A 26,603-nucleotide genomic window follows, 5' to 3' on the forward strand; every position below is an offset into this window, starting at 1 on the left:
ATTCTATGAGCTCATCAGCCAGGCATGATTAGCACAGGGATGCGGCATGAATTTCCCTGAAAAATCCAGGTCTTGGGAAAACCTTGCCCCTGGGTCACCCATGGGCAGAAAGACTTGTTAGATTTGGCCTCTATCCCCCTCTTCCCCAAAGCCTCACTAGGGAGAAGCAGGCCTTCTCTGGACAGACATCCCAGCCAATGCAAGGGTTTGCAGATGGCCTTGGTGACAGCCAGTTATGCAGGAAATTGACTCCTTCACCTTTCATGCTGCTGGGATAACTTGGATATTAAACAGCCCCGGAGATGAGAGGGTGTAGCCCACCTTATCCAGGGCCTGTGTTAAGTCGTCTTGGCAGGAGGCTGACTTCCGGCATACCTCCTCATAGACATCTTTACTGACCGTGGTCTGGAGGTATTGCTTCTCTTTCGCCGCAGCCTTGTCCAGCTGGATCTGCAGACTCGCCATGGTCTCCTTCTGAAGGATTATCTTTAGGGAGGGGGAACATAACTGTCAAGGTTCATGGCCGTGGAGGCATCCTCTGTGTCCACAGATGGACAGGCACAGGGCTCTCTCCTCCCTGCACTAACTACCTGCCCAGCAGACTGTGATAATGCCCACTTCCCCTCACTGTTGGAAGAGGAAGAGCTGCCTTTCCAGGTTCTTCTGCACTCCTCTCCCACACTTCCTTTCTAGATAGCATGTCTTCCCAATACAAGGAGTACTGGAAGTACTGGGCCATGATGTGTCAAATACACGAAAAGTCCCTTTCACAGACTCCGCAGCCTTTGACGTGTGCCAGCCAAGCATGGGTCCTACATTTGTAACTGGATGGTTTCTGTTAATAGTTAACTGTCTCATGGTTAGGGTTAGGGTTAGGATTAGTGTTAACCTGGAATCCAATTCTAGGTTAGGAAATATGATGCAACATTTCAGTGGTATGCATTATGCCTCAACTCCTGACATAATCCACTAGACTTGATGCACCATGAAAGCAGGACTGTGTGTGCTTTCTTCATCGCTGTATCCCCACTACCTGTAGCTCAGAGCATGGCATATAATAGGTGCTCACTAAATATACTAAATGATTTATTTGGACTGAATGAAATAGTGCATTGGGCAATACTAGGGATGAATTGGACATATAGTTCCGACAGAGTGTGTTTAAAATTGAAATATGGACTACCGATGAAAGGAAATGCAGTTTAGAATGCAAAACTAAGCCTCCTTCTAATGGCTGTTTCCATTGATTCAAAAAGTCTGTTATATGTGGGGCATGCTTTTAAAAAATTGAACATGCTTACACACACATAAACTCCTCCAGCCTCTGGATTCCCATCAAAGGAATTCTGAAATTAGTGCTTCTAGTTGCACATTTACATAACTCCCTTTCTTTTGGCAAATGTGATAACAGGCCTATATTAAATACTTAGGCAGTATTCCTTATATTGAAAGCAGTTCCTTGGGGATTTGAGTGATTCAGGCCTCAACTCTGGATCCCACTAGAGGAGAGATTTATATCTCTGAGTGACGAAACTCCAGAAACATCAGTGCCTCAGACCTCTGCTGTTTAATATGGCAGCCACTAGCCACATGAGACTATTTACATTTCAATAAAACTAAAATTAAACTTATAAATTCAGTTCCTTAGTCATACTAAGCCATATTTCGAGCAGTCAATAGCCATATGTGGCTAGTGCATACAGTATCAGGTAACTCTAATCTAGAACTTTTCCATCATCACAGAGAGTTCTATTGCGTAGTGCTATTCGTACACTTAGAATGGTCATAGTATTTTAAGATGAACTCTTTATTATGAAGGACTCAGAGCTGCTTGGTCTCTCATTTACAATTCAAGAGACTACCTAATCAAGATGCTGTATTTTTTTCTTGTCCAGAAGTATGGAATGGGCTCATTTGGGGCAAGTATTGCCATTCAGGATGAAGGGAAAGAGGTCAGGTGGCAGAGCCAGATGACCCAAGTTCAAATATTGCTCCATCCCATCACTTACCAATTAGTCAGTCTGAGCCTCAGCCTTTCTCTCCTCTGTAAACCAGCAGATGGAAGGCATGCCAAGGACTTAAGTAGACGGTCAGTAAATGATGACTGAATGTGAGCACAGTGCCTCACGTACATTAGATGCCATTTACTCCTTTTGTCTTTATTCGTGTAATGAAATATAACCATGTCCCCTTTCATCCCATTTTTGTGCTTTGGGACTATTTTTGGAAGTGTTCCCTAGCAAATTGCCCCGAACAATGGGCTCACTCAACTCTGGTCTAAAATGCAACTCTGGAAGCCTTGATGCCAAAGCCCAGATGGTTTGGGGCTCCACCAGATATTAAATAAGACCTTCTACATGTGGAAGAAATACTTCTTGGCCAGCAAGTGGGTGACACTTCAGGAGGGAAGTGGGGGCTCCGGTGCCCCAGAATGCACATGGGCTGGGCAGTTAGTGGCATTTCTGTGATGGAGGAGAGCTAGGTGCCAACTTCAGGTCAAGGGTCATAGGGTTCAAATTTCTCACCCCCTTGGGGTTTCTGTCTACTCACCTTACGAGTCAGCTCCTGGTTGATTTGCTGGGTGCTGTTTTGTTTGCAGAGAGAGGAATCCAGTTGCGCAGAACATTGCTTTAACTGTGATTTGAGATTATCATTTTCCTCCTCCAACTTTCTCAAATTCTCCTTTGACTGCTCCCCAATTAAGGAAACAAAGCCCAGATGGAGGTGTTATCTTAGACTCCTGCAGAAGCCCCTCCTTCTGCCCTCACACACAGCTCCACCTTGCACCCCATGTATCTCAGGCCTTCTCTGCCCTCCTCACTTGTCTTTCTCACCCTCCCTCCCTTCTCTCCTGAAGTCTGAGCACCCTCAGCCTCTGTATCCCACCAGGCCCAGCTGGGCTCAGGTCTGGCCTTGGATTCTTAATCCCGAGGCTTCCCAGATTCTCCTCACCATCTTTTCTTTCTTTTTTCCTTCCTGTCGGAATATCTCGAGCTCTTGCTGCAGTAGCTTCTCCTGCTCTTTACTCTTTTTCAGCTGCTCCTGTTTCTCCTCCAGCAACCTGGTTTCCTCCTGAAGCTGTTCTTCTAGACTGCATTTGGAGGAGGCTTGCTTCCTGTTCTGAGAAAACAAACACGGGGCTGCAAGTCAGGCACCATATTTTTGCGGAGAAAACCCCCAGCTCAGACAACTGTGCACAGGGATGGCTGAAATAAATATGAGGCTTCCCTGGTGGTGCAGTGGTTGAGAGTCCGCCTGCCGATGCAGGGGACACGGGTTCGTGCCCCGGTCCGGGAAGATCCCACATCCCACATGCCGCGGAGCGGCTGGGCCCGTGAGCCATGGCCGCTGAGCCTGTGGCGTCCGGAGCCTGTGCTCTGCAATGGGAGAGGCCACAACAGTGAGAGGCCCGTGTACCGCAAAAAAAAAAAAAAAAAAAAAAAAAAAATGAGGACAACTCCTTGGTTATTTAGCGTGTTTAATAAAAAAGTTTCCTCTTAGGTTCAGCAATAGTTTTTCTTTGTTCAATTAGAAATACCAACTTATTTTATTTATAGATCCAGGTCCCACTTACTTACCAAGTCTTTCCACATAAAATACTCTCTGAATAAATTTTTAAAAATCTTAGAAAAGCACAAAAGGAATAATTCAAAGTTAAAAAACTTTAAATAGACTGAGAGGATAGCTTTTGAGTCCTAGAAAAAGAAATAATATTGTCGTTTGACTGTTTTTAAGCTTGGCCCCTGAAAATGCTTATTATTGGTTGTGGGAACTGGAGCTGCCTGGCTGGCTTAGCATTCTAAAACAAATTCTGGACGAGTAGCTTGCAATGGATTGGTGGTGGCATCTTCCCAAATAAAGAGCAATGCAATTTTTTTTTTTTTTTGGCCACACCGCTCAGCTTGTGGGATCTTAGTTTCCCGACCAGGGATTGACCCAGACCCTTTGCAGTGAGAGCTCGGAGTCCTAACCACTGGACGGCCAGGGAATTCCCAAGAGCAATGCATTTAACCTGAAACAGAGCAAATGCTTGAGCTGGCTGCCTACTTGCCCTCCACACCTGGTGTTGAATGTGATTTATACGATCTAGCAGGTCATTCAGTTTTACATCCTGCTCAGTCACTGTCTTCTGAAGCTGCCTCTTTTCCTTCTCTGAAATTTCAAGCTTTCTGGAGAACTCAGATAATTCTGATGTCAGCTCCTCTATCCGTTTCCTAAAGCAAAATGGCAAAAACAGGTGGATGGACTTCAGGGTCCACGTCGGTGGACTGTGGGCTGGCTGCCCGGGGCTTGCTACCCAACTCCTGGGCAGCATCCCACAGGGTCCCAACTGGCTTACGAGGGACAGAGACTCTGTCTGGAGGGGAACCTGTGGTACCTGCTGGGCGCGAGTTCCTCCTCTGCCATTAGGGAATCCTTCTGCAGCTTCTGAAGTTCTCTCCGGAGCTCCTGGATGGTCTCTGCCTTCTGCTTCTCCAGGCAAATGCAGCTTTGCAGTTTCCTATGGCAATCCTCCAGGTTACCCTTTGCCAGAATGGCTTCTTCTTTATATTGGGCTGCTTGCTGAGCTGCAGAAGACAGGAGATAGCCCGGGGCATGTCCATGTGTGAAGGGAGTATGTGTGAAGATCAGACTCTCAAATGAGACCAGTTAAAAAGTCTGTTCCTTGGGGCTTCCCTGGTGGTGCAGTGGTTAAGAATCTGCCTGCCAATGTAGGGGACACGGGTTTGAGCCCTGGTCCGGGAAGATCCCACATGCTGTGGAGCAACTAAGCCCGTGTGCCACAACTACTGAGCCCGAGCTCTAGAGCCTGCGAGCCACAACTACTGAGCCTGCATGCCACAACTACTGAGCCCACGTGCCACAACCTACTGAAGGCTGTGCACCTAGAGTCCGTGCTCCACAACAAGAGAAGCCACTGCAATGAGAAGTCTGCACACCACAATGAAGAGAAGCCCCTGCTCACTGCAACCAGAGAAAGCCTGTGTGAAGCAACGAAGACCCAATGTAGCCAAAAAAAACAAAAGTCTGTTCCTTCATTCTGTGACTTACTTCAATTTCCAATCTGTCCTCATCTCTCTCTATCTCATTATCACTCCTAAGGAGCTCTGATAAATTATCTGTCTTCAACTACCCACCAGCCGTGAACTCCTTCTTGAATAAAATTAAACAAATTGGTTGAAATTGCTTGGTATCTCTTCTGCGACTCATCCTGTCATTGAAGACAAATCCTGACCCTCATAGAGTTTAGAGTCTAGTGAGGGAGCTGACATAGAGAACACAGTAATGTTAAACTCACACTGACTGTGAACTCAGGAAGGAGGACCAAAGCGGGGAAGTACAGTTGGAGATGGACTTATGGAGGAACAGAGGCTGAGCTGGGCCTTAGAAGAAGGAGAAGAAAGGGAATTCTCGGGGTGGGGGGCACAGTGAAGGGAATGGGGAGGGCATGTGGGAAGATGATGGGAAGATATCAGCTTAACTGGAAAGGAAAGTGGGAAGGAATGGTGAGAGACAGAATTGAGGAAGTGGATGGACTAGAGGGGGTTTTGGAGGACGCTGAAAGCCTGAGAGAAATGTTTAGACATGATTTAGTGGGTTCTTGAGTAGGGACCTGCCATAAAGGAAAGAGTGCTTTAGGAAAATTGGAATGGATTAGAATGGAGAAAGACTTCTGACAATATCCTTTTAGCCCACGTCCTTGCCTCCACTGGGTATGAAGGAGTAAGGTGCTTAATGGGGTTTCTCTACACCAAATATCTCCCCACTTCCGGTAGTTTGTCCTATCATTTCTACTTAAATATCACTTTTCTCTCCATTTTTTTAAGCCTGGGATACTGGAAGAAAGATGGTGTCACTACGGAGATAATTATACACCCGGAAGAAGGGAGGAGGATTTTTTTTAATAGGGAAGAGAGTAGGTTCAGCTTTGGGAATGTTGGGTTAGTGGGGAAGGTGGGTTGGTCAGGTGGAGCTAGTCTCTAAAGACAAGACTGACCAGGTGCCAAGTCAGGGCTGGGGCTCTAGGCATTGGAGTCACCTGCAGAGAAATGCAGCTACAAGGAGCAGAGGCGCTCACCAAGGAATGAGTGTAGAGAGGAGAGGAGAGGGCAGAATCTTAGAGATGGGTGACCACTGTCAGGGCAGGAGGGAAAAGAGGAAACAGTGGTGAGATTTATGGAAGAACAAGGGACCTGTTGTGTCTCCAAAGCTAATAAACAACGGTTGAGGTGCGGGGGACCAACAGTGTGGACACCCAGAGAGTTAGAGGAGGGCGAGGAAGGAAGACGTGCTTTGGACCTTCTTGTTTTCCCCCAAATTGATACATCACTCACATAACATAAAATTTATCCTTTTAAAGTGTACAGTACAGTGGTTTCTAGTAGCCTCACAAAGTTGTGCAACCATCAACATCTAATTCCAGGACATTTTTATCACTCAAAGGCAACCCCATTTCCAAGGCAAGAAGTTACTGGTGACTTCTGAGAAAGCACTTTGGGCAAAGGAGCAAGGACACAACCCACACTGCAAGCAAATGTGTGTGTAGACCAAAAAAGGAGAGTGTTAAACACCAGGGAAGGAAGAAATGAATGGTGTGACAAAGGTCCCAGAGAAGGTGGAGAGGAATGTGGTACAAAGAAGCAAGGTACAGAGCCCTGTGCTCTCCGTGGTGAGGAAAGGAGAGGACCTTCAGCTGAGGCTGCAGAGAAAACGGTGGGCGTGTGAGAGCAGTGGTCTGCCTTCCCAACCCGAGCACCTGCTGTGTGATGGGGGCTTCAGAGAAAAGGTAAGGTTGGGGTGAAGGAAGGAGCTTAGAGGGCGGTCCTAACTGCTGTGAGATGAGATGAGATCATGAGGAGATCGGAGTGAGAAAGCGGTGAGGGAGAGGGACACGGCCATTTGGGGAAAGGAGGGGGCTGCTCTGGCCCCGTGGGTTGGAGTGTGTGGGGACAGTGCTTGCCCGGGGGCCTCACCAGCCAGCCTGTGCTGCTGTTTGGCATCTTCGAGACAGTCCTTCAGCTTTTTGATTTCAGCTCCCAGGTGCCCATACTCGGCCTTGCACTTATCCCGTCTCTCCTCCTGGATGGCAACTTCGAGTTCTCTTGTCATGCATTGCTGCTTCTCCAACTCCATCTCCTTTTTTACGAGGGTGTTCTTAACCTGCGCCAGGTCCTTCTCTAGCTCCTGCAGCATCTCATCTTTCTCCTGGAGGAGCTGAGGAAAGCAAAGTGTTAATGCTGATAGAGGCCTGAGCAGCGGCAGGGCGAAGTCAGTTAGAGATTGTCTTGAGCCCTCTTCCAGCCACTGTCTTCTCTTGCCTGGATGTTGCAATAGCCTCCACCTGGGCTCCCTGCCTCCCTGTAGCAGTCAGAGTTGGGCTTTTACAAATGCGAGTCAGATCTTGTTATGTCTCTGTTCAAAACCTCTACTGGGTCCATCTCAGTTAGAAAAAGACCAAAGTCCTTACAACGACATCCCGGGACGCTCATGATCTGGTTCTTGGCTACCTGTCTGACCTCACCTCTTGCCGCCCCACCCTCTCTGCTTCCGAGCTGACTCCCACCTGAGGGCACTCGCCCTTGATGTTGCCTCTGCCTGGAATATTCTTCAAGACTTTGGCCTGGGTGGCCCCCTTACTTCATTCAAATGTCTGCCCAAATGTCACCTTATCAAAGAGGCCTCCCCCGACCACTCTGGGGAAAACAGCCACCAAGCTGTTTTAGGAATTCATTAGTACCTAACATTTTATTGTATATTAGTTTTATTTGTTTGTCTCTAAAGACTGGAATGTAAGCTCCATGAAAGTAGGGATGGCACATGTTTTATTATATTCTTATGCCTAGAAGAGTGCTTGGCATATAATAGGAGCTCAAAAGTATCTGTTGAATGAATATATGAGTGACTCGAAGCTGCTTATCCAGACTCCTTGCTGCTTCTTCAACATCTCTCCAAATACCTCCATTTTGACTGGTGAATCACCTCCAGATCTTGAAATAGGAAGTTTGAATGACCAGCCACTCAAATCAATTGGATTATTTCTACTAGCTCTGATAAAAGTTTAGAGTTGAAACAGTACTGACTACAAAAACTTGCGCTGGTTTCAGTCTTTCTGCCCTTGGTTCCAGTCTTACGCTTTTCTAGGAGCTTGATTTACGTTGGTAACTACAGACCTTGTAGGGCATATTTCCACTAATATTTTCAAACTGCCTGGTTTGCATATTTGTAAGTTATTTGTAATTAAAGAATTGAAATTCACATGAAATTGTGAATAAGGCTACACATTATTTTATAGCATTTCTTTCTACTCTTAGGCATAAACAAAAGCATAAGGGAATAATACGAGCGTGTCCCAAACTCACTATTGCAGGGCTGGGGAAGAACCCCTTTCTTACACAGAGTCCACATCTCTATTAAGGCCCCTGATGTTTTATTTATTTATTACGTGCCATGAGAAATTCCAAGGAAGAGCTCAGAATTGCCCCTGGGCCTGAAGCACCGCAGTCTCATTGCGCATGTATGGGTGTTCCCCAAGCAATCACAGCGAGTGTGGGGCCACAGAGCCCGCCTCTGCCGAGGCCTGGCCTCACAGGGCCCTGCTGGCAGTTCCAATCACGGAGCTCCTCGCCTTACCTTGTCTTTCTTCAAACCGAGCTTCTGGGTCTCAGTGAACTGCACCTGCAGCTCCTGCAGTCGCTGTTGCAGGATGACGACCTCCTTGTCCTTCCTCTCCAAGCGGGCAGATGTCTCTTCCCGCAGCCTGTGCAGGTCCAGCTCCAGCTTCAACATGTCTGCAGCGGGACAAGACAGAGCGCTTCTTGCTCAGAGCGGGGCTCCGGCTTCCTTGGCTGCCTACCCTCTGCTGCAGCCCGCTGGCCCGCGGTTTACCCTCTGTGATGCTTTTCTTCTGTTCCGACACGGCTTCTAGCTCTGTGCGCAAATCCTTCACGAGGTTCTGGTACTCCTCCACATGCAAGCACTGGCTGTCTTTCTGCTCCTGCAGGTGCTTCAGTATCTGGGCAGATGGAAGAGCAGGGCAGGGTGAGGACATGGGGGAAGAAAGCTTTATAGAATTCTGAGTGTCCAGAACAGGCAAATCCGTAGGGACGGAAAGTAGAATAGTGGTTGCCAGGGTTTGCGGGAGGGGGGATGGGGGGGTGACTGCTCGTGGATATGGGTTTCTTTTTGGAGTGATGAAAATGTTCTGGAATTAGTGGTGCTGTTGCCTAACTTTGTGAATACACTAAAAACCAATGATTGTACACTTTATTTTTATTTTATTTTATTTTTTTAAACATCTTTATTGGAGTAAAATTGCTTTACAATGGTGTGTTAGTTTCTGCTTTATAACAAAGTGAATCAGCTATACATATACATATGTCCCCATATTTCCTCCCTCTTGCATCTTCCTCCCTCCCATCCTCCCTATCCCACCCCTTTAGGTGGTCACAAAGCACCGAGCTGATCTCCCTGTGCTATGCGGCTGCTTCCCACTAGCTATCTATTTTACGTTTGGTAGTGTATATATGTCCACGCCACTCTCTCACTTCGTCCCAGCTTACCCTTCCCCCTCCCCGTGTCCTCAAGTCCATTCTGACTGCACACTTTAAATGGTGAGTTTTCTGGTATGTCAATTATATCTCAATTTAAAAAGTAAAAAGAGAGTTAAAAAAGAAAAGACATGGCAGACTTCTTCTCATGCCCACACGGAATGGAATGTGCACAAAAGGAGCCCCCTCTTCCTCCCTGTAACACTCAGTGTCATTGATAAGACACCTACTGTGTGCCAGGCACTGTGTGCACTGTAGGTGCTGCAAACGACACAGACACCAATTCTTAACCCCAGGGAGCTGACCTTCTGGTGGGATGAGACAGACAAAGAGCGTAAAGTAGTGACTTACAGAAAACAAAAGTTGATAAGTGCTATGCAAGAAACAGAACAGCAAAAGGGGAATGGAGATGTATGGGGCAGGCAGGGGCGAGGCTGTGGGTTACAGTTTTAAATAGGATAGATGGGTTGGCCTCACTGAGAAGGTGGCCTCTGAGCAGGCACTTGCTGGAGGTGAGGGCGTGAGCCATGTTGAGGTATCTGAGGGACGAGCTCTGCAGTTGGGGGAGCAGGCAGTGCTAGCTGATGACAAGGCCCTGGGGGCAGAACATGCAGGAGGCCATGTGGTTAGAGTGGAGTGAGTGATGGAGAGAGAAGGAGGAGGAGAGGAGGTGAGGAAGTTAGGGGGCAGTCACATCACAGAGGGCTCTTAGTCCCTCAGCAAGAACTTTGGCTTCTACCCTGAAGGAGAGGGGAAGGGGCTGTAACCAGAGAAACCAGGAAGGAACATGTACACGTGGCCAAGAAGGAACAATTAGTTGTCTGGGCATCAGGGGATGCTGGGGAGATAGTTATGTGATTTCACAGTTGACAATGAAGGAGGGTTGCAGCAAGAAGACAGAGGGGGACAGCTGGAGAAATGCAGGGCAATCACCGTCTGACCTGGGTGTGGGCCCTACAGCGACTCAAAGGCCCAGTGTGTGCCAGGCCAGCTGAGGGAGGAGAGGACGGCTGGCACTAACTGTGATGTGGGTAGTTCTAGCCTGAATAGAATGTTCAAATAATGTGAAGGCTTTGGGTAGGATATACAAAATGGTGGGTGAAAGTGGATTCTGTTTCTTGAGGAAGTCTGTATCATTTTAAAAAATGGAGTATTAAAGAAGAATTTGTGTTTAGTAGATACAGTTTCAGTTTCGCAAGATGAAAAAGTTCTAGAGATTTATTGCACAACAATGAGAATATACTTAACACAACTAACTGTACACTTAAAAATGGTTAAGATGGTCAATTTAATGTTATGTGTTTTTTACCACTATAAAAAATTAAAAAGTGAGGGAGAAATAAAGACATTTCTCAGACAAAAAGAAAACAAACATGGAGTGTATGAGATCTTGCTGTAGGTCAGGATGTGAATCACATGGGACTGACTTTTAAAATAAATATTGACAGATGTACAAGGAAGAGCTCCAAAGTTCATCCAAACCTTGTGGGATCAGAAAGTCCTGGAAAAAGAAGCATCTCCACTCCCCAGCTAGAGGATCCCTTGGAGAGCTGATGTGTTGACTCTCTCTGCCACTCCGCTTTGCCACTATTTCAGCATCAGCATGGCCTCGTGTGGCTGGCTTTGCCTTGTACCTCGAGTTCAGGCATGACTGACTTCAGACCTCCTAGAAGGGACCTAGTTTTCACTGTCATATTTGTTGGTCAAATCGTGTGATTTGTTTCCATGGTTTAAATGCTTATTCATTATTAGAATCAACTTTTGAGATGGCTTTGAATTTTGAAAACATAAGAGTTTTTTTTTAAAGGGAGTGGATTTGAATTAATAATCTTCCCTAAATTTGTTGCTTTTCAACTCCAGCCAGAAACTAGAAGGCTGGATGGTTCTTTTGAAGCTAGCAAGCCAAAAGGAGCCTCTGTCTTGTTTAGATGTACCATTGGATGTGAGTTAAGAGATAGGTGCAATTCCAAAATTCAATTCCAAAATCTAATCATGCCAGACACACTCCTTGGGGGCGTGGCATACCTTATATACACTATCCTTGTGGCAGGGCTAATCAAAGTGACACAAATATAAAATAAAATATAAAATGTAGTATAAAAATTTTAACAAGTAGGAGAACCCAGAATCAAACCCAACTCGGCCCAATCCTACCAGGCACACATAAGCAAAAGTTCTCCCACCTTTTTGATGTCTTCACAATCTTCTGAGGAGCTAGAGGGATGTCGGTGGGTGGCTATATAGGAAGCAAAGTCTGCTTGTAATTTTATCAAAGCCTCTTCACGCTCCAGAACCTGCAACCCAGCACAAGTCAGTTATGCTGGATGATCAATGCAACTGGCTTATTACTAGTGCTATTTTTGCAGGGTGTTCCTTTCTCAGCCCAAGTTTGTTGCAGCATTATATAATTCATATTATATAATCCAAGGAGAAGGAATTATGTTCTCAATCTTATATCAAGGTTCACTAAGGCATAGACAGTGATTTGTCTCAAGTCCGTCAATGGCCACATTTTGGACTCCCTCTTGATCCTCTGTGCAGTCCAGTTTATGAGGCAGAAGAAGATTCTTTGGAGGCTGTGACGGAAAGACGTACTGAATCTCTCAGAAGATAGGATTCAAAGTTCAAGAAATAAAGAAGGAAGTTTCTTTTGGAGTGGGTGAATGTGTACGTGTTTTTTAAAATTAAAAAAATATGAAACTTTTGTTCTTGTTTGTTGAAAATAATTCACATAGAACCCAAGCATTGAAAATAAGAAGTGAGACTCTCCTATCCACTTATTGTCCCCTCTCTCACTTCTACTAAGGGGGAGGGGGCACTATTGGCAATTTACAGTATATACTTCTATATTACGATCAAAGACTTTAAAAAACAAAAGTGGGATTGAACTATACATAAGATTCTGCAACTTTTTCTCAACGGTGTATCGCAAATATCTCCCATGCAGCCCTTACAGATCTGCTTAATCTTTTTCCTTGGCTGTGTATTATTCCATAATATGGATAGCTCTTTAATGATTTCTCTTCATCTCTTTAACTATTTCCCTACTGATGGACACCCTGGTTGTTGCGTGAGATTTTAAGTCTCTTTAGAATCTCAAACTTAGTGTGGGTTGGGGGATGCATACCATGGAGAATATGAACAAGAGGCAGGGACATGAATATGTAAGACATTTGAGGAGTACTGGAAAATAGATTACTTTAGGTGACTCTTTTCCCCTCCTCTCTTTCCTCATGGCTTTATTTTGGGTCTCTTGGGAAAATGTTCTAGAAGGCGAGACTTACCAAAGCGTTACTGCAGGCTAGCTTATTTCGAAGTTCCTTTATTAGATCATCCTGTTCAGAGACCTTCTGCCAGACTTCAGATAGTCGTTTCAGGGTCTCCTGATGCTCTTGAATCATGCAGGGAGAAGTGCATATATGCACCTTTGAATGATCACCATTACTCTTGGGCTCCTGGGATATTTAAAAATAATAGGTTGATTTTGTTCATAATTTTCGAGTCAATTTCAATATGCCATGAACATGGAAGATCTCTAGACCTGTATTCTAAAAGTTTATATTCATATATGTGAATCAGAGCTTCCTTAACAAAAGAAAAAAATTAAGTGCACACACGGTAAAAAGTTCAAAGCGTTCACAAGAGAATACACTGAAAAGTCAGTCTTGACCCTCCATGACACAGGTCCCCTTTTCCATGACGGTCTGTGTTCCCAGTTTTTTGTATATCCTTCTGGGGATAATTTATGCATATTTATATATGCGTATATGTATAAGTATATAACCCCCTACTCTTCCCCTACCAAATGAAAGCCTTCTGCATACTATTCTAAACATTGTGTTTTCACTTGGCCACTTATTTAGGATATTTTCCATACTGCTGTTTGTGGATCTATCTTACTCTTCTTTTAAAATTAATTTCAAACTGCACGAGTAATACACACACACATATATATGTAATCTTTCTAAAACATTGTAATATTACAGGCAAGTCTAAATTTCTCTTTGACCACCACCTCTAATCCCATACTTGCTGCATTCTCCAGAGATGACAATTTGTGCATATCCTTCTAGAACTTTCTATACATTTACATACATATAAATGAATATTGTAGAATACATATATTATTTTGTCTTTTTGAAACATTTTTTTTCTCAACAAGATGCCTTAGAAATTTATCCATGTTAGTACATGTGCTTTTATCTTGCTCTTTTAAATTGCTTTTAAATATGTTTATCCAGTCTTCTATTGATGGGAATATATGTTGCTTCCAAGTTTTTTCTAAAACGAAGCTGAAATGAATATTTTTGCACATAAATCTTTGAGTACCTATTCTAGTTTATGTATAGATTAAATTTGTAGAAGTAGTAATCTATTTAAATTGGATCTATTTAAAACTTTGATATTGCACAATTGTCCTTCAAAGAAAACATACCAATTGACACTCTCATCACCATGAATATGGCTCTTTTCCTAGAAGTGCGTTTTTTTAAAAAATGTCTTTCTCTAGATCATCTGAAATCATGCATGAAGGTTACTACCTGTTCACTGGTCTGCACTAATAATGGGGTGAACTGACGCAGACAGGCAAAAAAGAGCAAAAAGTCCTAGTTTGGATGGTAGATACTTTCTCCATTAAACTGTCTCCCTAACTGGGCTTTTTCAGGCAAAGTTGGAAATAGTTCATGTTCACTGAGCATGAAAGCTGCTCATGAGTGTATAAATAATTCAGTGTCTATGTGGAAAAAGGAATGGAAAACAATAAAAAAGTTAAGAAACAGTAAGATGATACTCTCATTATGTATATATAAAATATATATATATGTGTGTGTGCATTATATATATATATGTATGTGTATATTCCAGGTGGACTAAAGCTAAAAACATAAAAATACAAAATTATAAAAGTGTTAGGGCTTCCCTGGTTGTGCAGTGATTAAGAATCCGCCTACCAACGCAGGGGACACGGGTTCGAGCCCTGGTCCAGGAAGATCCCACATGCTGTGGATCAACTAAGCCCACGTGCCACAACTACTGAGCCTGTGAGCCACAACTACTGAGCCCACGTGCCACAACTACTGAGGCCCGTGCACCTAGAGCCCGTGCTCCCCCACAAGGGAAGCCACCGCAATGAGAAGCCCGCGCACCACAAGGAAGAGTAGCCCCCGCTCACCGCAACTAGAGAAAAGCCCACGCACAGCAACGAAGACCCAACACAGCTAAAAATAAATAAATAAAATAAATAAAATTTTAAGAAGTGCTAAAAGACAATATAAGATAAACTTTTGCAATTTTGAGGGTAGTGAAGGCCTTCCTAAAGAAGACATAAAACCTAGAATCTATAAAGAAGAGCTAAGAGATTTAACTTCATAAAAATTCAAAAGCTTTGTATGTTGAAAAATACCATTAATAAAAGAAAATGAAAAGTTACAAACTGGGAGAAAATATTTATAACTTATATAATGAAGCATTATTACCTGTAATATATTAAGAACCTCCTATAAGTCAACACAAAGAAGACTAACAACCCAATAAAAAATTGGTTAAGGATTTAAAAGCAATTCGTAAAAGAGAAATCCACAGGACCGATACACTTATGAACAGGCTCACTACTTCATTCACAAGGTGGGAGCTGTGATGGGCCTCACAGATCCCCTTCAGCAGTGAAGGACTTACTCCTCCAGCTGCTGGGGGTGATGCCCTAAGATAGCCTCAGCTGTCAGCCCTCTTGGGGATTGCCTGGGCTGAAGAAAACTTTTGCCCAAGGTCATGTCTCTCCCTAGGAAGACAGCTCACATCCAATCACTGATCAACATGGAGCTATAAAGGCCAGCTCCCTTCTCCCGAATTTAGAATAGCTCTAAAGGTCCTTCCAGCCCCAGAGCTCTCCGTGAGGTTGGCTGAGGCCTTTGCTGGGACCATCAGAGCCCAGCTTCTCCATCTGCCCAACCCTGCTTCCTTCCCCTTCCCAGGTGTTGATGCCAAGAGCTTTCTCTAAAAACGTCCTGCATACCAGTCTGTCTCAGAGTCTGCTTCCTGGGGAACCCAACCCACAGCTATTAGAACTAAAGGAAATAAAAATTGAGAAAATCTATTTTTTTCCCCATCCATCAGTTTAGCACAACTTAAAAAGACTGAAAACATACCCTGTGAGCGTAGGGAAATTATTGTCGGTAAAAGTGTAAACTGGTAGAACCTTTTTGGTGTTCCATTTAGAAGTATCTTTAAACATTAAAAATAAGCATTTCCTTTAACCCAGCAAAATCCCACTTCAGGAATTAACCCCGTAGAGATAAAGATGTTCATTTACAGCTTGTTTGTAGTAGACAAACAGGTCAGTAGATGGTACAGGGTACAGTCATACTACAGAATACAAGGTAGTAACTAGAAGAAATCATCAAGATATACATTTAAAAAGCAAAGTGTAGAACCATATTTATAAAATGACTCATTTATGTAAAAAGAAAACTCTAACTTTTTACATAGCAATAGGATGGGGAAGATTGCCAGAACATTTCGGGTGATTGCCTAGCGGGAGAAGAGTGGGGCGGAGAAGGCTGAAGGTGGGCTTTTACATTTAATATCCATAATTCTGTCTAGAGAGCCTAGATTGTTGTATTACTTGTGTAATTTTAAAAAGCAATTGAAAGAAAAAAGAAACAAGTTCAGTCACTTCTTTGCTATGTTTTTTGGCTTTCTCCTCCTATTTAATCCTGACGCTATGGTTTCCATGAGTCCTGTGACCTGGAATAGCCCCCTGCCGGACCCCCATGGCAACATGGAAGATTTGAGAGCTCATTTGGTAATTCACTTTCTGCCTTATGTGAAGTTGTGGCTCCTTAAATTAATTAAGGAGTCTTAAAATTCCTAAGGAGCAATCTTACAGGAGATGTGAAGGCTGGAAGTGCAAAACTGAGGGCTACAAAATTCAAGGGAAGGAATGACAACTGGTTGAAGGTTTGGGTTTCTGGCAGAGAGGCTGGGACTGTTACAGGGACCACCTGGGAGCTCCTGGTCTGAGTGGTCTGGTTTAAGTCCTACCTGACCGACGATCCTGCTGAGCTCCCCCTCCAATATCTTCACTCGGCACTCCAGTAACTCGATGCTGCTCAGGGAAGTCTGGTATTTATCCCTGTAGAGGTTTAAGCTCCTTTCTAGGGAGAGGATTTTGTCCCTGGCCAAGACGAGTTGCTCCTGGGCCAAATGGAGCTTCTCCCCTGTGTTCTCATTATGATTTCCTGTTTCCTCCTCATAGAGAATCACCTGTTGGTGTAGGAAAAAACAACAACACTGAACCCATAGAAGCATCTAACGAGGAAAGGCTATTGCTATAAGACCACATGCAGAGGAGTCTCATATCTTAACTAGAAACCCAGATGCAAAGAACAGGCCCAGCTCAGATCTAAAAACTACAATACATAAAATCAGAATGTTAATGATTAGAAATTTTTTTTTTAAGTTTGTCCTGTTTAGATGGTAAGCTTCTTAAAGGCAGGGACCATATCTATTTCTCATTCTGTCTGGTATGTAGTTAATTCAATAAGGACTTGTTAGTTGATTAATAAGAATGAATGTATAGCTCCATTTTTTAAGGGCTTAAAATGCCAGTATTCTTTCTTTCCTATGTATTCTCTAGAGGTCTAATTTAGAAAATGTGGAGCCCCTCGTGCACACAGGTCCATGTCAGCAAAGTTCCCTAGAGATAGTGGGGGAACATGACCCGAAGATCCTCTGGGATTTGCAGCATCCTTATTTAGGTTCTTTTTCTTCCTAATCAATTAATTAGTCAACCAACTGACAGATATTTATTGAATGCTCATGAACACTGTTTTGGGTGCTTAGGGGTATGTATACCTATATAACATAGGCTCCTCCCTCAAAGAATTTACAAACTCTTACAAATCGGGGAGAGATACGATTTAAAATTAGCAAACAACTGTTGAGTGAGCTAAATTATATAGCTTGAATTATATGTGTTGAAAAGTTAAGAGCAGGAGGGTCATCAGGAAGGCTTCATTTGGGTTCAAATAGTTCAGTAGAATTCAGACAGAACACATTTTATTGGTCTAAGCTAATATATTTGCTGCCTGTTATTTGAGATTCGTCTTGGGAGAAAATCATTTAGTTTGAGGTGTTTATTTGGTAAGGAAAAGAGGAAAGGAATATTTTATATTCAAACGTTTATAACGGAAGCTCATATCCCCTTGACACCCACCATCCCTTTGCATGCTAACCCCACTCCAACCACAAGCATCTTCAACTCTTTGCCTGAGCGTTGCTCTGGCCCCAGGAGTCCACTCAAGCAGAGGAGCAAGACAAGGCAAGTGACAAGCACTGGGGAGTTTAATACCCTCAGGTGCAACTCTCAACCAATGACTGGGGTGGTTGGCTGGGATCAATCTGAGGGGTGTTCTACATTATCTCCCAGAATTCTCCAGAGGGATTGAACCTCAGTTTCCCATAGCAGTGATCTTCTTGATTTTCTTTATGGGCTTCCTGCCTTTGTTTGACTCACTTCCCTATTCTCCCACCATGCTTCCTGGGATCACCTCCTGAATTGACTAGTACTTATATTCATCTCCTTAAGATCTGTTGTTGGGAAACCCAACATTAGACAGAAGTTTGATACTTCTGTGAACAAAATATTGGGGGAACTTGGCAGAATGCCTAAAGTAATTTTTCCAAAGTTTTCCCATTTTGTGACTGCTGCCTGCTGAATCCCACACCTTGACTTTATTTGGGACAATAGTGAGCCTCACGAAAACACTGCATTTCCTTGCCTTCCTAAGAACTAGCTGTAGCTATGTGACTAATTCTCGCCAATGGTATATAAGTGAAAGTGTTGTGTGCAGCTCCTGGGAAGTGTCCTTAAAAGGGAGGAGTGTGCCTTTCTCTCCCCACCCCACCTCCCACCCGATTATTTGGAATGAAGATGTGATGGTTGGAGCTCCAGCAGCTGTCTTAGGTGAACTAGAAAATGGAAGCCTTGGGCTGATGATGGTGGTGCTGAAAGACAGAACCCTATGTATCTGATGACACATGTAGTTACCATAACAGTCCGAGACTACCTCTCTCTGACCTTCTTTTATATGTCATAGAAATAAACTATCTTATTTAAGACACTATTACTATGGGGTTTTCTGTTATATGCAGCCAAATAGAATCCCAACTAATTCAGGGTGACTTTATCTAGGCTGGACTCTTGTTTAAGTTAAGATGAACCAGACAGTTTTAACACAGCCCTGCATTAGCTTTATTAAACCATGTTTTATGCTCACAGGCTTTGTCCCAGATTATATTATGTAGGATAACCTTTCTTTGTTCCTTTCCCTCCCAGTCCTTTTCAGCAAATTCTTATTGGCCATAATATTTCCTTTAAAAAAAATTCCATGTTCTTTAAGGCCCTTCATAAAACCCCTGGAGTTAGTTCTTAAAACAGCACCATTCAAGATAGCCCTTGGAATTTTATCTTTAAGGGCAGAGGAAGAAAATGCCAGAGGAGGCTGCCTGTCCCATTCCCTTTTTTTTTTTTTTTAATAAATGTATTTATTTATTTATGGCTGCATTGGGTCTTCGTTGCTGTGCACGGGCTTTCTCTAGTTGCGGCAAGCAGGGGCTGCTCTTTGTTGCGGTGTGAGGGCTTCTCATTGCGGTGGCTTCTCTTGTTGGTGGAGCACAGGCTCTAGGTGCGCGGGCTTCAGTAGTTGTGGCATGAAGGTTCAGTAGTTATGGCTCGCGGGCTCTAGAGAGCAGGCTCAGTAGTTGTGGCTCGCGGGCTCTAGTGCGCAGGCTCAATAGTTGCGCACGGGCTTAGGTGCTCCACGGCATGTGGGATCTTCCCGGACCAGAGCTCGAACCTGTGTCCCCTGCGTTGGCAGGTAGATTCTTAACCATTGCGCCACGAGGGAAGTCCCTGTCCCATTCCTTTGAACCCATGGTTTTACTACTGCCAGTGCTATCACTTCCCAACTGATTTTAGTTCTATGGTTTTGTTCTTTGGAATTTACTTGGGATTCTACAAGGATGATACTCTCTGGTTTAAAAAAAAATACTATCCTCGGACATGAATAGAAATGAATGTCCAGAATGTACTTAAGCTAAGTCTACGTGATCTAAAACTCTAGTCTGAAAAAAATGACTGATCTGGTGCTGTCAGCGATTGACTCAGACTCAGTGTCTTGTTATCTTATCAACTGTGCAAGTGCCAGGAATGTATATATGACCAAAACCTGATTTTTCTAAAAATGATTGACTTAATAGACCTTATACCTCCTTCATAACCCTCAGAGAACCAGAGTCTTTTGCATTTAAATTGCCATGGTAATAGAATGGAGATGATAAACCTACATGCACACCATACACATATATGTGCGTGCACACACACACCTCCCACACGTGTACACACATACCACATACCCCATGTGCATTAATACTGGAGCTTTCACCCAATTATGCCATTCTGTTTAGTTCCCTCTGTTCAGCTTCAAAAAAAATCAAGACTTAAAGAGGGAAAGTTGATAAAACCTGCTCAAGATGTTGTGAAGCTCTTCTCTAAGTCCAACGCTTGCTTTCTAGTAGCTTTGGCCTGATTTCTGTAGGTACATGGGCATATGGGACATTTCCATAGTTACTTTATCTATACCTCATCTTCTTTCATCTTGCAGTGATGGTGGAGAATGACCAGGTCGGAAGTCTCCTTCTCCAGGATGGACTGATACTGCAGGAGGGAACAGTAAGAAGTCTGCAGCTCCTCGGTGCGAAACTCCAGTTCTTGCTGAAGGGCCAGCAACTTTTTCTTGAGCTGTTGGAGTTGTCTCAGATGACACTGTTTATTGGGCTCAAACTCCATGTGTGACTCCTCAAATGCTGACACTTGCTTCTTATCCTGTAATTGAGATCAAATATACAGAAAGGCTTTAGATTGTCACCAAGCAGGCATTCATTCTTTGATTTTTTTCATTTGTTCAACCATTCACATCCATCTATCCATCCATTTATCTTTTCATCTCCAGAGCACTTATTAAACACTTCACTCTATTCACAATTAAACATCACTTTGCACTTCCACTCTATGGGAAGGATTTAAAAGAAGGAAAAAACCATAGTTTCTTCCTACTATTTAGATCTACCATTCCTATTATGTAGGTCAGAAGAGAAAACATTCACATAAAGAACCTAGAGAGTAGTATAAAGATACACTCGATAATATGCTTATGTTTTGTCTTCACGTATAAAGATAACACAATTGACCTGGAAGGGAATGAATTTCTGGTTATGGTTCTTGGACTAAACTTCATTATTAAAAATGCCCAGATAAAAGGACAAACTCTTGGGGAAATAGCTTTCTGGAATGCTGGGAAACGGGAGGCAGAGATATTGTTCAGGCACATCTGGGCACTGACTCTGTCTCCTTCTGAAGGCAGATGTGACCTTGCAGATGCTGAGTGTGTGTGTGTGTGTGTGTGTGTGTGTGTGCGCGTGTGTATGTGTGTGTGTGAGATCTCTCCCTGCCAGTCTACAATCAACCTGAAATGCTGCCACACCCCACCTACATTTTCATTCATTCATTCAATAAGCATATGTTGAACACCTACACTGTATCAGGTATTCTGCTAATAGGACACAACCCTGAGTTGTTTATTCTAGTACGATTGAGATCTTTGCACTGATGCTTCTATATTTTCTTGCCCAATATTCCTGGTTGAAATGGAGCAGGACCCTATGGTCCTCCCCTCCATGTGCTCTGCCTGCCTTTTGTCTGTAGAAAAACTTTAGCCAAAGAATAAGTTTAATCAGAGAAGTGAGAAAATGCAGAAGCAAAGTAAAGCAGTCAAACAAGACCAACTAATAATAGTTTAGTCATTAAACAAAGTCAAGGACATTTAGTTCCTCCTCAAGGGCTATAGATAATATTCTGAGCCATATCCCTTGAGCTGTCTTGTAGATACTGAAACCCCCAGGTGAAAAAAGTTAATTACATGATGACCAGACTGTAGCCATGACATAAGCTGCCACAATTCTGAGAAATGGGCTCAAAGAAATGGGAACAAACCCACCCTGGAACTGAAGATTAACTGTACTTAAAACAATCAAGATGACGCTGATCAGACCCACCGATGACCAATTTCAAGATGACTGTCAGGGCTGACTGTGCTGTTTCTGCATGCAGCCCCCTCCCTCCACATATACACCCCCGAAACTCCGCTTTAAAAGCTCTTGCCCACTGATTGTCAGTGGAGGGAGTCAGCCTTTAGATGTGAGTCTGCCCTCCTCCCCAGTTGCCAGCCTCTGAAATAAAGCAAAGTTTCCTTTTACCAACCTTGCGTCTCGAGTACTGGCTTTAGAGTAGCGAGCAGTCAGATCCCACTTTCAGTAACATGGTGACATGTGGAAGAGAGGGGGGTGAAGAGGGTGGCCTGTAGGCCCTCCTTAGCGCCCTTCTCTGCTTATTGTCTTCCTACTTAACACTTTCCTGGCATGTCCTTAATGTGGCATTTCATATTCTGCCTTGCATTGTAATGATCTCTGTGCATCTTATCTTTTAATTAGATTATAAATTCCCAAAGGGCAGGGGTTATGTCTCCTCCTATAGGGCCTAGATTATAGATTCATACACAGCTAGGTATTGAAGGAAAGAAAGAAACAAAATAGAGAATAAGCAATCTCATTGGCTCCCAAGAATTTGAGCTTGTGGCCTTGGCCTCATTAACAGAGTAATTTCAAAGTTTTTTAAAATAAACTTTTTTTAATCATTTTATTGAAGTATTCTCTATATATCATAAAATTCAACTACTGTAAGTGTACAATTCAATGATTTGTAGCAAGTTTATAGAGTTGGGCAACCATGATTGCAATCCAGTTTTGGAATGTTTCCATCGCCTTGAAAATTCCCTCATGCCCATTTGTCACTCCCATTGCTACCCCAGCTCCAGGCAACCACTAATCTGTTTTCTGCCTCTATGAATTTGCCCTTTCCAGACATTTCATATAAGTGGAATTGTATAATATGTCATATTTTGTGTCTGGCTTCTTTCACTTAGCATAATGTTTTCGAGGTTCATCCAGGCTGTAGCAAGAATCAGGATTCTGTTCTGAATACTGATTTTTATTGCTGAATAGTATGAATATACCATATTTTGTTTATCTGTTCACCAGTTAATAGATAGCTGGATTGCTTCGGTTTCTATTATGAGTAATGCTGCTATGAACATTAACATGGTAGCTATTGTGTGAATATATTTTCATTTAGTTAATTTGTTTAGCAAATATTAAGGGAATACCAGCTATGTGCCAAGCACTCGACTAGGCAATGGGGATACAGAAGTATATAAAACAGAATCTCTGCCTTCAAGAATTTTGCATCTACTGGGGGGAATGTGTGGAGGAAGAGAGAGACAGAGAGAGGGAATGAGAGAGAGAGAGAGAGAGAGAGAGAGAGGCAGCAAATTACAGAAGTAAGTTATGTAGTTTATTAAGAGGAAAAAGTGCTGTGGAGGAGAGTAAAGCAGGGGAGGGAGATGAGGAATGCCAGGATGGAGGAAGTTGTAATTTTGAATTAATTTTCTTTTCATGGAAGATCGCTTTGAGAAGGTGACATCTGAGTCCAGACTTGGAGGAGGCAGGGAAGGAGCCTGGTGGGAATCTACAACAGGAACACTCCAGTGAGAGGTAACAGCAGGCGCTAAGGCCTGGAGGTGGGAGGTGCCTGGTGGTGTTTGAGAAGCCACTTTGTTCTGGCTGGAGCAGAGACAGTAAGCGGGAGAACAGTACCAGATGAGGTGAGAAAGGAAAGGGAGGTGAGGTCCTCTAGGACCATGTAGGCCTTTCTGAAAATTTTAACTTTTCCTTTTAGGGAGGTGAAAGGCCAGTGGAGTGTACTGAGCAGAGAAGTGATGTGATCTCCTGTAGATGTCACAAAGGACACACTGGCTGTTAGACTGAAAATGAACTGTAGGGAGCCAAAGATAGAAGCAGGGAGACCAGCGTGGAGGCTACTGCAAGAATCCAGGTGAGAAGTGACAGCGGCACGGACCAAGGGAGGAGTTGGGAGAGATGGCTGGATTTTAGATGTATATTTGAAAGTAGACTCCACAGGATTTGCTTCTGCGTTAGATGTGGGATGGTGGGAGATAATGGTCATACAAGGCAGGATAACTCCATGGTTTTGCTCTGAGTAACTGGAGAGATGGAGTGTTAAAGAGATTAATTCAGTAAGAGCTGGGACCCAAAAGAGAGAAACTCTTCTGTAGTGAGAGTGGGTGGAGACAGCACAGATAAGATCAGAGAGGCTGATCAGCCCAGTTCAGAGCCAGAAAGACAACAGCTGACTGTGTCAGTTCAATCTGAAAGAGAAAACAGAAAATGCACCACAATGGTCACCAGGCAAAAAAAATCCCAGGCAAAGACAAGCTGAACCCTTGGCCTGAGAGAATTCTTTCCTAGGCCAAACAAAGCTGAATTTTGTATTTACTCTGTGTAGCTACAATTGCCAACGTTTATAATAAATGTTTTTAGTTAAGTGCTTTCATTCTTTTCAAGATAAGAATTGTGCTATTCTTACAACTCATCTGTGAATGAGGTTCAGAGAGAAGGGACTTGGAAGCGGGGTGTGTGTGTGTGTGTGTGTGTCTGTGTGTGTGCTCAGGTGTGCATGCACAGAAACATATATGGGGGAGGTTCTCAAGAGCCCAAGTCCTCTGTCTATACAGGTAAACTGTGGGGTGGGGAGCTAATTGGAAAAAGACATGGTCGCGAATAAGTACTTAATGTGGGTAGAACTAAAGCAAAGGAGTGAACATCTGGTGTATGGTTACTGCAGAAGGGCTTATTTTAGTAAAGCTAATACCCAATAAAATCCTTACCAAATTTTGCTCCAATCCTGTTTCTCTTGGCTTTGTTGACAGTGACTTGATCTCTGAAAATTAAGAAACAGGATTCCTGGTCCTTCTAGTGCTTGTGTGCAAGTATTGATTTGGACCTGCCTCTCCACTGCTGGATGTGTATGACCCAGTTGAAAACTGACTAGTCTCCTCATTATATTCTTTCTCTGCTTCCCCTTATTTCATTACCCAAAAGAATAAGAGAAATGCTCTTCTTTTAAAGAAGCCAAACTCTTTCCTTAGGGCTTCCCCTCCAAGTACATCATCTATACTTTGGTGTGTTCATAATTGTTCTTTGACTTTAAAGCCTCCTGTGGGTAAAGAATGTCCTTTCCTAGTATAAAGCTTAGTAACCTGGCAGTGATACTGGGGAACTGCTAATCATCTCTTCCTCAGAGGACATGTTAAAACTTCTGGGTTTAATTTTGGTTTGAGGTAATGTAAGAGACCAACCAGATGATGAGAGTTCGCTAAAATCTTTCAGTACAGGGCAAAGGTAGTACCTGATCTAATTTGCCTGCTTATAAAGATCCAAGAACTGCTCATACCTGCAGAGAAACTAGAGTTTTCTTGGATGAGGATTAAACATTTGCACACTGTAGATACCTATGGGCTTAGGAATCAAATTTCAAAGACTTGGAGAAATGCCTAGACTTATCTGAGACCTATTAAATTTCTACTTATTTATCCTTAAGTATTCAAAAGATTATTTTCTTAATTCTACATGAATAGAAAATGACACACTATGGATTAAGCCTGAATTTCACTTACATTTGTACCAAAAAGCAGTGTCACAAAGGCATCAATGCATTTTCTACTGCTTCTTTGTCTTCTTTTTTAAAAAAGTTTTCTTTAGAGTGAAGACATAGATATTTTACTAGATTCTGCTTTGACCTTTAAACTGAGATCTGGAGAAAATGAGCAAGTTGGAAATAATCTCATGGAAGTAAGATTAGTTCCTAAAATGGCCATCCAGGGTTGGACGTGATTCCGGAGGCCATCTGGTCTACCAGTGTTTCTCAGATAGATTTCTGTCCAGGCCTCAGTTGTCTTAAAAGATAGAGACTTGGCCACCTGTAGGAACTGTTGCCATATTTAGACTACTTTTCAGCCCTACTTATGGTCAAAGAGATTATAGCTACTGCTCCCTCCTTGCCTGTGTGGCCACTTGATCACAGAAGAAAATTAATTGGCCTGGCACGATTCGTCTTTTGAAAACTCATGTTGGTTTCCACCCAATACTTTGTGCTTTTCAAGTTGATGCTAATTGATTGATGTTAAGTTCTATATTTTCCCTGATATTGAAGTTAAGCGGACAGGTCTATAATTACCGGGATTGTCCTTTTTCCCTTTTTAAAAAGATGAGCACTGCATTTACCCTTTTTCAGTCTACAGGGACTTTCTTTATCCCCTTGAGTTCTCAAAAATAATCGCTAGCAGCTATGTAATAACACCGGCCAATTCCTTAAGTACTCTTTATTTATTTATTTATTTTGGCTGCGTTGGGTCTTATTTTTTTTTTTACATCTTTATTGGAGTATAATTGCTTTACAATGGTGTGTTAGTTTCTGCTGTATAACAAAGTGAATCAGTTATACATATACATATGTTCCCATATCTCTTCCCTCTTGCGTCTCCCTCCCTCCCACCCCTCTAGGTGGTCACAAACCACCTAGCTGATCTCCCTGTGCTGTGCGGCTGCTTCTCTTCGAAGTATGTCATCAGGCCCTGCTGCTTTACCTAAAGCCGGCTTTTCAAAATACTTTTAAACCATTTTATTCTCTCTCCTAGTTTGCGCTGACTCTTCTGTTCAGGTTAGCATTGCTCTGAAAACTGAATCCCTGATAATTTTTATTTTTCTTCATTTAAGAGGAAAAGCCCCATCTTTTCCCAGTCATTGTCAGAACTTCTTTCCCTATTTTTGAGGTAGGAAGTGAGATATTTCCCATGTAAGCCTGGTTTAGCCTTATATCACTAGATAGGTTCACCTATTACTTTTTATATCTTCTACAAATTGCATTTCTTGTACTTTCTTATATTGGTAGAGTGTAGAACTGTGTGTTTCAGTGACATCCATTTCTTCTGGACACATCTTCATGGTTTAGACATTTTTCTTATCAGTGATCTCTATTTACCAGAGATTCACTTAAAAAAAAAAAAACCCTCTTTATTTTGG

The 26,603-nt window shown here is 43.0% G+C and overlaps 1 protein-coding gene across 1 annotated transcript in view; it reads right to left on the reverse strand.

Moving 5' to 3' along the window:
• Window positions 1-26,603, reverse strand: part of PMFBP1 (polyamine modulated factor 1 binding protein 1) — a 119,127-nt gene that overhangs the window by 5,586 nt on the left and 86,938 nt on the right. The window contains exons 7-18 of the mRNA XM_079908019.1: window positions 20,191-20,433; window positions 16,590-16,811; window positions 12,833-13,003; window positions 11,732-11,842; window positions 8,887-9,013; window positions 8,632-8,789; window positions 6,975-7,215; window positions 4,379-4,568; window positions 4,061-4,214; window positions 2,953-3,120; window positions 2,551-2,688; window positions 322-486 (exon numbers count right to left, since the gene is read on the reverse strand). Coding sequence (XP_079764145.1) covers window positions 322-486; window positions 2,551-2,688; window positions 2,953-3,120; window positions 4,061-4,214; window positions 4,379-4,568; window positions 6,975-7,215; window positions 8,632-8,789; window positions 8,887-9,013; window positions 11,732-11,842; window positions 12,833-13,003; window positions 16,590-16,811; window positions 20,191-20,433 — 2,088 coding nt within the window. The remainder of the gene's footprint in view (window positions 1-321; window positions 487-2,550; window positions 2,689-2,952; window positions 3,121-4,060; window positions 4,215-4,378; window positions 4,569-6,974; window positions 7,216-8,631; window positions 8,790-8,886; window positions 9,014-11,731; window positions 11,843-12,832; window positions 13,004-16,589; window positions 16,812-20,190; window positions 20,434-26,603) is intronic.

The sequence above is a fragment of the Stenella coeruleoalba genome (genome assembly GCF_951394435.1).
Source record: "Stenella coeruleoalba genome assembly, chromosome: 20".
NCBI classification, from domain to species: Eukaryota; Metazoa; Chordata; class Mammalia; order Artiodactyla; family Delphinidae; genus Stenella; species Stenella coeruleoalba.